Source organism: Pollachius pollachius, assembly GCF_949987615.1.
Source record: "Pollachius pollachius genome assembly, chromosome: 18".
In the NCBI taxonomy this organism is placed as follows: domain Eukaryota; kingdom Metazoa; phylum Chordata; class Actinopteri; order Gadiformes; family Gadidae; genus Pollachius; species Pollachius pollachius.
In genome coordinates, this window is record NC_136951.1 from 10,180,985 (window position 1) to 10,194,007 (window position 13,023).

General features: G+C 45.4%; 1 protein-coding gene across 1 annotated transcript in view; it reads right to left on the reverse strand.

Annotated features, from left to right (window-relative positions):
- Positions 1 to 6,168: 6,168 nt before the first annotated feature.
- adamts6 (ADAM metallopeptidase with thrombospondin type 1 motif, 6) overlaps positions 6,169 to 13,023 on the reverse strand; it is a 52,410-nt gene continuing 45,555 nt past the window's right edge. The window contains exons 24-25 of the mRNA XM_079755989.1: positions 11,016 to 11,175; positions 6,169 to 9,140 (exon numbers count right to left, since the gene is read on the reverse strand). Of these exons, the coding sequence (XP_079612115.1) occupies positions 9,031 to 9,140; positions 11,016 to 11,175 (270 nt within the window). The 3' untranslated portion in view covers positions 6,169 to 9,030. The remainder of the gene's footprint in view (positions 9,141 to 11,015; positions 11,176 to 13,023) is intronic.

The following is a 13,023-nucleotide window of genomic DNA, read 5'->3' on the forward strand; positions in this document are numbered from 1 at the left end:
ACCCATATGTCTGCAGTCACCTGTAAATGTCCCTGAGCATGATGCCCTAAAGTCAACTCATTAATGAAATGTATCTAAAACTCCCTGTAAGTCACGTTAAATACAAGAGGCACCGGCTAATGGAATTAATAATAAAAACAGACTCAATGACATAATCCTCTCGTTGGATTTGGGTCTTTGGGCCTGGAGTATGCTTGAGATACGAGCTATGCTTGAGTCACGGTAAAAAAAAAAATTAAAAAAAAGCTAAAGCAGTACCAGAGGGTAAAACATGAATGGAACATCCCCAAAAAGTGGGTTGCGTTCAGTATAGGAAATCTTTCTTTTTACTATCAGGTGAACGTTTCAAAGGGAAGCGGAGAACAATAATCCTGGTAATCCCGGTTAAAGTCACCTCTCCTGCACGCCACCAGGACACTCCCTAATCAGACGCTCTTGCTCTGTTACCGCAACCGTGCACGGCTCAGAGCAGGAAGCCTGTCTCCTGCGACCGGCTTTGTCACGGTCCCCGCTGATGAGATTGGAAGCTAACAGCATTATCGGGTTATTCCTTTTCGACCACTATCTCCCTTTGCCCTTGTGGGCCCCGGTTATAAATAGCAAACGGATCCTTCTCTCGCACCGTGTAGAACAGAAACGTATCGTCTTGTATCAGGCGTGTCTTGTGTTTGAATGTTTTCTTAGAGAGAGAAAGAAAAGGGTTTAATTTAGGAACGGCTTTACTACCGGTGTATGTGTGTGATGGATGGCAGTGTGTTTATGGGTCACAGTGGTAACATTTAGACAATGTTTCTTTCCTACTGTAGCAAAAGTATACAAACAATTGATGAGATTGAAAGGGCAAGGACGGTTTATGTTATTTCCTGGTTGTTATTCCAGTAGTGTATTCACCCCCCCCCCCAGGACAGAGCAGTCTTGTATTGGTCCATCATGAAGATGACTTCAGTATTTGCAAGGTTGTACGTCAGTGCCCAATAAAAAAAATGATAATCCCAATTAAACAATAGCTGTAACCTTCGCATGCATTGAGATTTGGAAGCAGGTATTTAATAGTATTTTTTTTATATACAGTACCACGTCATTGATATTCTGCTGTCGTCGAAGATTGTGTGTTCCCTGCCAACTCCTTCATAAAATGGCCTTTCCTCTAAAGCCAGGTTTGTCTTGGTTGAAAGCGTGCCCTGGTCGGTGTTTATGGGATAGCATTCACACTGTACTACTTGTGTTACAGCAGAAGCGGTGTGAGAATACTCCGTCATTTGGGACTCCGGTAAAACGAGTCGAGGGCCTTCGGGGCGACGGCATTGTGTTAAATTCTTGCTGGTGGGTCTGTGGTCCCCTCAGTGAGGAGGACTATCGCTGACAAGAGCTCGGGGGCTCGCCAAGACCCCTAGCGGGTCCAAATAAGTTCTATGCATACGATTCCTCGGATCCGAAGGAATTGGACGAGACCAATCAGGAATGAACGCTATTTCCCAGGATTTGCGGGCATAGAAGAAAGCTAGTCAAAACAATAAATGCAGTCCAACCAGTATAACCAAGAGGAAGGTCAAAACTGAAAGACTCAAACCTCAGAAATATTTTACCTCAAACAAAATGGTCAATTTGCATTAAATTACACACAGGGTGGTTGTTATCTAACCTCTTTCATGGATTCGATGAAAATATCTCCATTTAAGGATTTTCTTTCATATTTTAAGAGATGGCTGTTAAATGATTCATTCTTTAGGTAAGAATAATATTACACTAACGTGTCCAAGAAGGGAACGGCCTCTGCCATATTGTGTCTTCTTGGCTCTTTGAGTTCTAAATCACAGCTAGTACCAATCAAGTTTAATTACGACAACTTTTCACAAGCATATCCAGAAAGGCTTGCCACAATTTGGTTTATTTGAGCTTTTAAGTCTGAGAGAGACCGACAGCACATTAAACATTTTTTTAAAAAGATTTATTGGTGTTGTTATATTGCAAAAGTATTGTTGTTTGCCAGCTATAAAACTTTACAAGAAAGATTTGATAAATAACATTATAAACACAGTACGTATATATACCCATTTAATGACTTCAAAATCAAGTAAAACATGCTTCAATGCGATTTACATTTTCATCTGTATTCCATTAACCTAATTATCATTTTAGTTTATCTTAATTTCAATTTCAGCTGTCATTTTGTCTGTCAATAATCCTGCGGTTACGAGTGTTTTATGTGTCTGTTGACCAAAGTTGGTAAAAATGTGCTCTATTCCCACAACTGTGATGTCTCACTAGCTTGCTATCGTTATTAGCATAGAGCAATCCTCTATGGGACTTCCTTTAGACTTTTCTATTTATAGCACAGGGGCTAGCGCTGCTGTTTTGCTGGCTATTCCTTCACCTTGAACGGGTTCATCCCCAGCATGGAATCAACTCCAGACGTTAGTCTTCACCTTCACCATGTCGTTGCTGCATGTTCAGGATCAGAACCAATCCCTTCTCCAAATTGAATGAGTAGCTGCGATCTTGGACGCAACACAGTGGCCCATTGGTTGAAGTGAAAGTGGATGTGAACTGTACCTGAATTGACCTGCAGCAGAGGTAGACATAATTTGCGTTTCTTCCCGCCACGGATTAATGTGTCTGTCTCATCAAGGGCATTCCAGCTGGGGATTCTGTCAGAAAACGTTGAGTACTTTGGTGTGGTGCAAAGGGCACGTGGCTGTAGCCATATCTCCATCGGTCGTGTCCCTGCTGGCTCTCTCTCTCTCTCTGTCTCTGTCTCAAGACGGTCTAGACCACGGTAGCATCGTAGCAATGCGTCAGGAATCTGCATTTCTTTGAAGATTCCTGACATATGTGCACACTCTTCTGTACTTCTGTCCCTTAAAATTCCAGGAAAGGCAACAGAGACAACTAATTGCTTTCAACCTGCAAATAGGTTCACCCGTTGCGCAAGCGTCTTTTTGGAAGAATCGTTGGTGTCTTGAGATGGTATTCATCCTGCATTGTAGATATACAGAGAGAACCCGATGCTGCAATGCTGTTCTGGAGGAGATGGATCGAAATGTTGGCTCTCGTTCCATCTGTACCTTTGGAACAAAGGAAGTTGGAGAAATCCCTCCACCCGATGTATTATCTCACTCTTATGATCGCATTTATTCATCCACTCTTTACACTTGTGCCCCATCAGTAGAGTGCCTATTGATTCTCTATAAATATAATCTACTTAAGTGACGGGGGCTGAACCCAGTCTGCCAAGACGGAGGGAGGAGAAGAGGCTCTGAGAGAAGGAGAAGCCCAGAAAGTGCCCCCAGCTACCTGCCAGGCCAGAACCATTGGCCAAGAACACAATTACTTTAATAGACTTTGGTATTGTCAAGTCGCATCTGGGTGATGTGGTCATTGATGTGGCCGTAATGCACCTTTTAGTCCCCGCACAAACAAACCAATAGATCAAGCGGTGGTGCGCGCTTAAACACAAACAACAAACACAATGTGACAGCTCTATTAGCATTCATCTAGTTCCCATCAAGCCTCACAATGTCTTTGGGGTATAGTTCTGCTTCAGGCTTTAGAGCGGTGGATTCCCTGATAGGAGAAGGGTGAGATAAGCTATAGCTATTTGATGATGGATTTATGCCCACCATTTTTTTGTAAAACCTTTCAGACGTCCTGTATATATATATACAAACTGACTGCCTCATGATTCATAGCCACGTGCAAACTACTACTGATCGCTTAGTGTGTAGTAGAGCAAAGCGATTACGTTACCGGCATATGGTGATTGGGTTAAAAACAATTTGGGTAAAAGCAGATTCACAAAAGTTCAAGTTGGGGGTCGCCAACATTTTCAGAGCTAGAGTCAGGGGCGAAAAAAGGTTGAGGAATCACTCAGGTAGAGGTTAATCAGAACAGCTGCTGACGAGACAAGGCCTGCTGACCGCACAGCTGAACGGTCTGCCGTGATCTTAATGTGTGTTTGTTGTCACGTGAAATGTGGAAACCGCAATCTAGTGTGAAGAGGCTACTTTCACTCTTCCTCTTCATCTTCTGCCGCCGCTGCTGCCCCAGCCCCGGGCTGCTTTGATCTTTCTCCTCCACCACCTCCTCGAGGATAATCTGGACCTCAGCTGTGGGAGCCAGCCGGAGCCCAGAGTGGATAGCAGGTGCTACCACCATGACCTTCACTTCCCAGTAGGGGTTCCATGGTGGGGTGGAGGTGTGGGAAGCATTCCAGGCTGTCAGACCTCCTCGGTCCAAGCATGCACTGTCTCGAATCACACCATCTGGGGGGGGGGGGCACTTTTTGGCTCCTTTTTTAATCGCTCTTCCCCACAGAGGAAGGGCCCACGGGTGGACCCCACCCACAACACTTGACGACGGCACCCGTAGAGTAGAAACCACAGTGGTCTTTGATATGGGTCTGATAAAACCGGGCAAGGGCAGGATAACCGTGTTGCTTCACACCTATCTGATCCCTCACACCCCTGGGGAAGAACGCTCAAAGGAGCTAACAGCCACAGACACGATTCCTTGGGTCTAAAATAGATGTTCTCCCAGTACACCAAGTGAAGCAGGGTTCCTATCCTTGCACTGGTGTTGTACTCCTGTGTGTTATACTGTATATGGTCGCTTCACTTTTGCTGCTTTGGGGGGCAGCGGGGAGTGTTATCGCCTCTAAAAACAAGTAATGGCTTCAGTAACTGTCACTCTAGGTCGGTCTATCCATCCTAGACCTGGGTGGAAACTCCTTGATGTCACTGGAGGGTACATCTTGAAGTGACCGATCGACTTAACACCTGGTGGTGAAATGGGGGCCCCTAGTATGTCCTATGACCACAATAACTACGTACATTAATCTCTGTCAGTAAACCTGTCAGTGAGTTGATGCTTGAAAAGGAAAACCCTGTTCATTTTGTTACTTGTACTTTTATTCATTTTATTAAAGTATGCTCTGTAAGCTATGACTGTACACTCCTTAGAGTCATGTGCGAACGCTAAACACATTTTAATTTCAAACTGAAACAGTTGCGTGTCTGACGCAATCCACATCAGCTAACTCTGGCTTCATCCATTGTGTTCAACATTCCCCGTCGGCCTGAAATCCATCCATCCATTCTCTCTCCCTCTCTCGGTCACTGTCTCTCCCTCTCTCTCTCTCTCTGTCTCTCTCTCTCCCTCTCCCTCTCTCTCTCTCTCTCTCCCTCTCTCTCTGTCTCTATTTCCCTGTGTCTGTCTGTCTGTCGCTCTCTCTCTGTCTCTGTCTCTCTCTCTCTGACTCTATGTCCTTCTCCCTCTCTTCCCCAACCTCTAGCTCTGCAATGTACGGCTTAATGTAATCACAGAACCCAGCCGACTGCCAGCAGCAGGAGACGGGCCGCTGGGCCAGACAAACAGGTATTCTAAACGGGCTGCATTATCCCAAACACACCATCTGTCTTCCCCTCGTAATGGGAGACAGTGGATTAAAAGCAGAGGCCGGTGTTTCCCTGCTAAGTGGGCCACTTATTGTTTATTTGGATTTCATTACCGGGGGGGGGGGGGGGGGGGGGGGAGGAGAGGAACACCTTAGGTTACCTCAGAGTGAATCCAGACCGGGACCAACGAATAGGAATATTTCCATAATCATGGAACAATACAGGACAGATGCTTGATGCTCTTTAGAATCAGCAAAAAAGTTTGAGGTAGACACTGTTCATTGCATGACTTTATAAGCGTTGTTAATGAGATGACTTTAATAGTTGTGTAATGTTGGAGAGACCACTAATATCACTTAGATGATTACTGATAATGAAGTGTCATTGGGTATTTTTAGAAGCCAATCTGTTCTATGGAAGCCAATGTATGACATGTAAGACTAATCCTGTTGGATTGAGTCACTGGCTCCATCCATTCCCAGTAGTTCAGTGACATTTAAACCGACTGCATGTATACACAACCAGCACCACCAGCATGCAGTATCTAACGTCAATACACCTTATCAGTCTGTACACACGCGCCAAACCAGACGTGTGTCTGATCTACTTTTTGAGTTATATTTAGAACGTTTAAAATTAAATAACTTAACTTTTTGGAGATAAAAGCGTTGCCCGTAACACCAACACATTTCAGACTGGATGCTAGTTTAGCCGGGGAGTCCCCTTGGATATCACGTGTTATGACAAGCAGGGAAAGAATGAATTGTACACAAAGTCTCTTTCGAACCGGCTCTTTTTTATTATTTTATTAGATTTTATTTTGTCTACTTAAAAAAAAAAAGTTTGTGAAGGGCCAATATTTCACTGCACTTTTTTTTCACTATGCTTACATAAAAAAATGACATGCAGTGAAAACAAGGTACGACAAGTGACACAACGCAATAAATTAGCATATCATTTACATTTGAAAAGAAAAAAAAATTGTAACAGTGTACCAACATTAATACTGAATATAAAATATACGCAAACTAATCACATATTGCTTTTCGCATCTCTCTTTTGCACTTTAAGTACAGCTATAATAATCAATGTGACATTCAAACATCCCCAAGTTCACAGCAATGAGTACCAGTTTGATTGAGTGTCAACGTGTTTTTCCAGAAGGTTTCGGAGTAGACACACCGAGGCTTCGTCGCCATGATGAAGCCCCCCTGTATTTAATTCAGTCTCAAAAAGTCTTTTTCAAAATCATTGTCTTTTTAATAATTTGCTCGATTCATGGTTTGATAAGGGGACCAATGACACCTTGCCATAATATTTTTTTCTTTACACTGAAGGTGGCTACGGAATTGAAGTAGCAGTAGCAGCAGCAGCAAAAAATGTAATGGTGACTTGTTTGTTGCAACAGTTTTAGAAGATGATTTGACACTGAGACTGGGTTGCTGGGTCTCCTCAGTCGTCTCGTTCAGCGCTTTTCTGCGTTGTCCCTCGAGAGTACAATATCGTCTGCATATAGACGACTTAATCCCAAGTTTCCATCGGTGTCCCCTCCGCTCAACCAGCTATGACATGTCAAGGGCGTAGAAATCCTACAACATTTTAACCCCCCCCTACCCCCAACAACAAACTTGGGCTAAAGTTCTCGTATCGTTAGCACCCCCAAAATAAAACCGACCAATAAAATTGACACGTGGAAAATTCCCAGTGTGAGTTAAAAAAAAATATATGAGAAAGAATTTTACAAAACAATAACATGACCAGCATTGAAACCATAACAGAAAAAACAATAGAAAATGATGTCGTCCGTCTCATTGTTTGCTCTATGGAATAGCACCAGAAGACTATGAGACGACCATTAGAAGACCATGAGACGGCTGGATGCCCTCAAGTGGAAGGTGGGAAGGTAAACGTGACGCTCCGTAGGAACACATGAGCAGAAAGCACCGTTCAGTTGGCTGTTTGTTTTTCACTTGGAACAGAAGATGGTACAGAAGAGAAGAAGGGTGGAAGAATCAATGATCAAGAGTAGGAACATGTACTTGCAGTCTGGAAACCGACTTGAACTTGAGTGTGTGGGTTTGTGTGCGCGTGTGCGTCTGTGTGTGTCTGTAAATCCTGAACATATAACAAAGCTTTGTTTTTTTACGGGCTGTTGAACGCTTACATGTCCTAATCGATTCAATGTTGCAACCATGGGACACTTTCCAACTACACAACACGTGTGCATACGGCTTTCTGCCTTGCAATTCCAATGCCAATAAGCAGACCACAGCACCGGCCGTTGGCAGTGGAATAACAACAATATGGTCCTTCAAAATATATCCTTCAAAAAACACCCTCTCCTCCCCTCCTTCCCTCTGCCTCCCCACTCTCCCTCTGCAGGGATGGTTGGTAAAGGCTTGGTGGGTAACAGTCAGTGTTCGGCATAGCCTAGGCACCGTGTGACGAGGACTTCTTGGTAAACCAGAGGAACTGACCAAGCCTGCTCTGGACTCACATTATTGACACTGTCCGGAAAGAAGGCACCCTTATGTGGGATGAAGAAAACGAAGAAAAACAAAAACAAAAGCAGTATTATAACAACGGCAAACACAACACAACGACAACGAGGAGAAACCCTTGTGAAATCATCTATTTGACCGATTTCTGGTCCTTGGTTAATGTTATATTCTATAGTATACGAACCCTTTGCAATTAGTAAAAAAAGAAGAGTTACAGTATGTGAAAGGGTTTGTAAATAAGTACAGTATGTAACATGTGCATTCATTCCAGCACAAAATTTAATACGAATGCAATCGCATTACACACACACACACACACACACACACACACACACACACACACACACACACACACACACACACACACAAACACACAGTTTCCGACAGTAGGCTACTTTCAGGACACAAGTACATGATGTACAAACAATGATGAAAAAACAAAACCAAAACCATGACTTAGAATTGTATAATAAATATACAGTACGCTGATGTGTGTGTGTGTGTGCGTGTGTGTGTGTGTGTGTCTGTGAGAGAGAAACGTTTTGAACTGTAACATACGTATTTCTCTAACTTGTTGAAATATTACAACTGAAAAAGTGCACCAAAAAAACATTATCAGGTGGCGTAACCGACAGCAACACTGCCGTGGCGAGAAGGATGAAGTCCGATGTAAAGGTGGTAGAACCTTCTAGAAGAGTTCCTAAGGGCCATCCTCCGTGTGATGTGTCCAGCACTTTGGATTCATAAAAACAAGACGATGGAAGACCAACACTTATACCGATAATTATTATTATAATAAAATAACAATACTAACATTAATCTTCCGAATTACACTTCACAGAAGTGAAAATAAAATAAAATAAGAATACAAAAAATGAAAAAAAGAAAAAAAAAACGTTTGTGTCAGCATTCTGGCTGAGCAGTGGTTTGGGGTTCCAACATGGAGGGCACAGGGAGGTGTGGGAAAGGTCAATCTGTACTCTCTCTCCCTCTCCCCACAGTGTACAATTCCCTGTCTCGCACTCTCTAAATGCCAGTCTGCTCTTTTAGTCTTCCTCCCATTGCCGTCCCCCGCCTGTCCTCCATCTTAGTTTTTGTCCTCTGCGGCATTTCCGTCCGTCCGTCCATCCGTCTTCTCAGTGCCCTTGACAGGTCTTGCAGCACATCTGTCTGAAGTAGGCCCGGCTGCAGAACTTAAACTTCAGCACCAGTGGACAATACGCCACCTTGTTGACATCCTTGCATTCTGGAAGAGCGAGAGAGCGAATGACAACACATTTAATAAGTCTACGACAGAACATTACTTAACGGCCAGGCCAAGACGACACCAATGCAGTTTAGGCCATATCTTCACACCGAAGCCATGTATTCGTCCTTTTCCTAGTGTATATGTTATTCGCTTTGGAGCATTCCCAGGGAAGAACGCAGGAATAACGAGTTTCTTTTTATATATTCTTGGGGCTGTCTTGACTGAATGGACATGACAGACAGTTTGAGAAAGGAGAGTGAGTTGAGGAAGAAACACTATGACATGTAGCATATGACCGCAGGTGGGACTCCCTGGGTCGCTCCAAGGCATAAAATGATATTATATGATATAATATATTATATACATCGCGGGTTGATCTAATGTGTCGCCCCAGATGTAATAGATTTGAAACCAAAAAATTCATTTTCAAATTTAGCCCGCAGGGTTTTGTTGAAATGGACTTAGTCGCCGTGTATATACATATGTACTGTATATATTTATATTTGTGGGTTTATCAACGTGACGTGTAATAATATATCCATAATGCAATCTGCGGCGCCCCTCTGTTCCCGTGGTTACGGGGTCTACGGGGTACCCACTAACCTCAGAGCTAGTGCTCTCTGGAACTACAGTTGGACACAGAAACAACAGAGAATGAGACAGATCCTGGTCTTGTTCAGCACCCGGGCAGAGTGCCATTGTACCACACACACACACACACACACACACACAGACACACACACACACACACACACTAATATAGACTCACTGATACACACACACAATACACACAAACACACACACTCACACACACAAACTCCCTTTCTCTGGCTGGATGGAGGAACACATGTACTGTACGAGCCTTATCAGGGTCCTGGTGTCTTCCCTTGTTAGGCCTCAGCCCGGGCCCTGGCCCTGCCACCCGGCACAAGACGCTGCCTCAGAGCCGTCCCTCAGCAGAACAATTAGCATTCAGCTAATCCCATTAGCCAACCGTAGAGCACTATCTGCTCTTCTCTGTAGCGGGGCTAATCAACAAACCGCCGCCCCCCGCAACCCCTTCTTCATGCATCTGATCAGCGATCGACACGGTTTGGGTTAGGGTGGATAAGAGAGAGAGAGAGAGAGAGGCAGAGAGAGAGAGAGAGGGACTAATCGATTGGGCCAGGATCCAGTTCATTTTACTGAGGAGAATAATGTGGCTGGCATCGTTTAGTGCGAGCATGGCGGCCGAGCGTGTTAGGCTGATGGCGTGGGGAGGGATGTGGCCACGGAGACGGCGCAGTATTTTTATTTGCGTTTTGTAGAAATGCAAAGCGTGTGTAAATGAGCCTAAACTTGAGCTCTTTTATGGAAACTCCTCTCTCTCTCTCTCTCTCTCTCTCTCTCTCTCTCTCTCTCACTCTCTCTCCCTCTCTCGTATTGTGGTCGCCAATCCCACCATGCTCTACTCTTGTCTATGGAGTTTTGTGTGTCTGTTCACCTAGCACATGCCAACAAACACACACACACACACACTCAATTTCCATACCCTTGGATTATGCTCTTCCCTACGTTGCCATATCTACATGGTTGTGATTCCATTTGCACTCATTGTGGTTGGTAATCATGGCACGTTTGAGTGTGTGCGTCTGTGTGTGTGTGTGTGTGCCTGCCTGTGTGCATATGTGTGCCTGCTGGTGTGTGTGTGTGTGTGTGTGTTTGTGCATGCCTGTGTTTGTGTGTGTGTATGAGTACCTTCCTGCATGGGGGCTTTTTGCATTTCTTGTGTATGTGTGTGTGCCTGCCTGCTAGCCTGTGTGTATGTATGTGTGCCCACCTTTGTGTGTGTGTGTGTGTGTGTGTGTGCGTGCGTGGTTGCAATGGTCTCACCGTCGCCGATGAGGATGGGCGTGGCGGCGTCACACTTGCTCTCACACTGCTGCATGGTGGTGGGCCGGAGGGAGTCGGAGCAGTCGGCAGACATCTGCCCCGTGTAGGACAGACACTGGACGGTCCTCATCTGCTGGCCCAGGCCACACTGGGCTGAACACTGGGAGGAGGACCCACACACACACAGCGAGGAGTCACCACACGGTCAGGTGATCAATTCCTGAGACGACCCGACGTGGCACACGGTCAACATATCCGTTCCGTTTTTTTTGTAATTTGGCAGACCCTCAAAAAAGCCTCACAAAGAAAATGGATGGCTGGGAACAGAGCTCAGAGCTCAAGTGGTCAACAGACGATTACATCTTCACTAAGCTAAAGGCTCACTTATGGTTCCACGTCGACGCAACGCAATGACCACGCAGATGCTTCGACGCAGTCGTGAACCCGGACCAATCGCAGCCCTCGCTGCTGCGTCGCCTCAACGACGCAGTCATTTTTGGGAGCCGCACGTCAGGCCCTTGGATGCAAGGAGGGTCCGCAAGGACGTAATGTGTAAGCCCCCTTGCGTTGCGTCGACTTGGAACGAAACCTTAAGATGTGGTCGTCTCGTGTTGATTAAAACATTTTGATTAAATGCAGTGAATTCAGAAACATGGTTCAGGAGCATGTCGACATCGGGGCATATCACCCAGGGATGTCCTCTCTTCACTTCGGGTTCCGGGTTCGACGCGCAGGGCGAAAAAAACAACTTACCGGCGACCTCATCCCACCCGGCCTACCCTGCTATTTTGGAGCAATTTAATCAATCAGTCCATCAGTCGATGAAGGGTGATTATCTTGTACCCGCAGGATGACGTAGTGCAGGTGTACCTAATCCTGCCAGGTAAACTGAGCTGTCTGAGCCAATCCCCCAAAAGGAAAGGAAGAACTGAAGCGCTCCGCTCTCTCTCACCGGCTGTACTCTGCGGCCCGGGGCCACATGAGTCCAGTCCCTGCTTGTGTTCTTCTACGTTTGTTTCAAACAAACATTGTTATAAGAAGGGAGACGAGAGATCAAGAAAATGCAGTAATCTGTTTTGTAGCTGTAATCCCTGTAATCCCTGATATAGCTCTATTATGGCTCTTCAAAATAATTGGGTTACTTAGATCAGGCTTTGGAAAACAAGACTTGTGATAGCAAGTAAGCACAAGTTCTCCCCCATGGTCTCGTCTTCTGCTTAATTCTTTTGAACCGACATCCACAAACTAAGCAGGGTGACTATCTGTAACACAGCGTGTATATGGCTGCAAATCATCTATACGATAACACATTCTCAGCAAGAGCATCTTACATTTGCATCGTTGAGTTATGTTTTTATTTTGATCAGCCTGAAAGGCCACCTCATACAACGCCCCCCCCCCCAGCCCTTAGCCCTCTTAAGGTCAATGAAAAACTCCCTTTGTTTTCGAGGAACAGACCTTGAGAGGGAACCTAGACGTACGGATCCCTCCTCCAGGGATGCTCAGGAGTGCAAGGCGTTCCATAACAGACATAACAAGCAGTATAGTTCAAGTCACATTGAGTTGAGACAACACACACGCGCACGCACACGCGTTGACACGCGCTGCTCAGCGAGCCAGCGCTGCAGTACAGCTGAGCTGGCTGTTGACCATACGCCAGCATGACAGGAGTGTCTGACTGTCTGTCCGTCTGTCTGTTCCTCGGCCCGCACCCGCCGCCACGCACCCTGTCACCTCCGATGAGGCTCCACGCAAGCCCGGGATCTACATGTCATCCCTTCCCAATTACAGCGTCTTTATTAGGGCCCTGACAGATGGCCCGCATCAATGGGCCCAGTCTTAAGAGGGGATTTCAGCCAATGACCTTTCTAGCCTGGGAAACCAGCGCGCTTGCGAAACGCGCACTTTTCTTTTTCTCTCCTTTTCTTTTCGGAACCCGGAGAGAGAGGGTTTCAAACGCGAACCACAAAGTGGTGTGTTTGATGCGGGGAGCAGCTGTGTGTCGTCG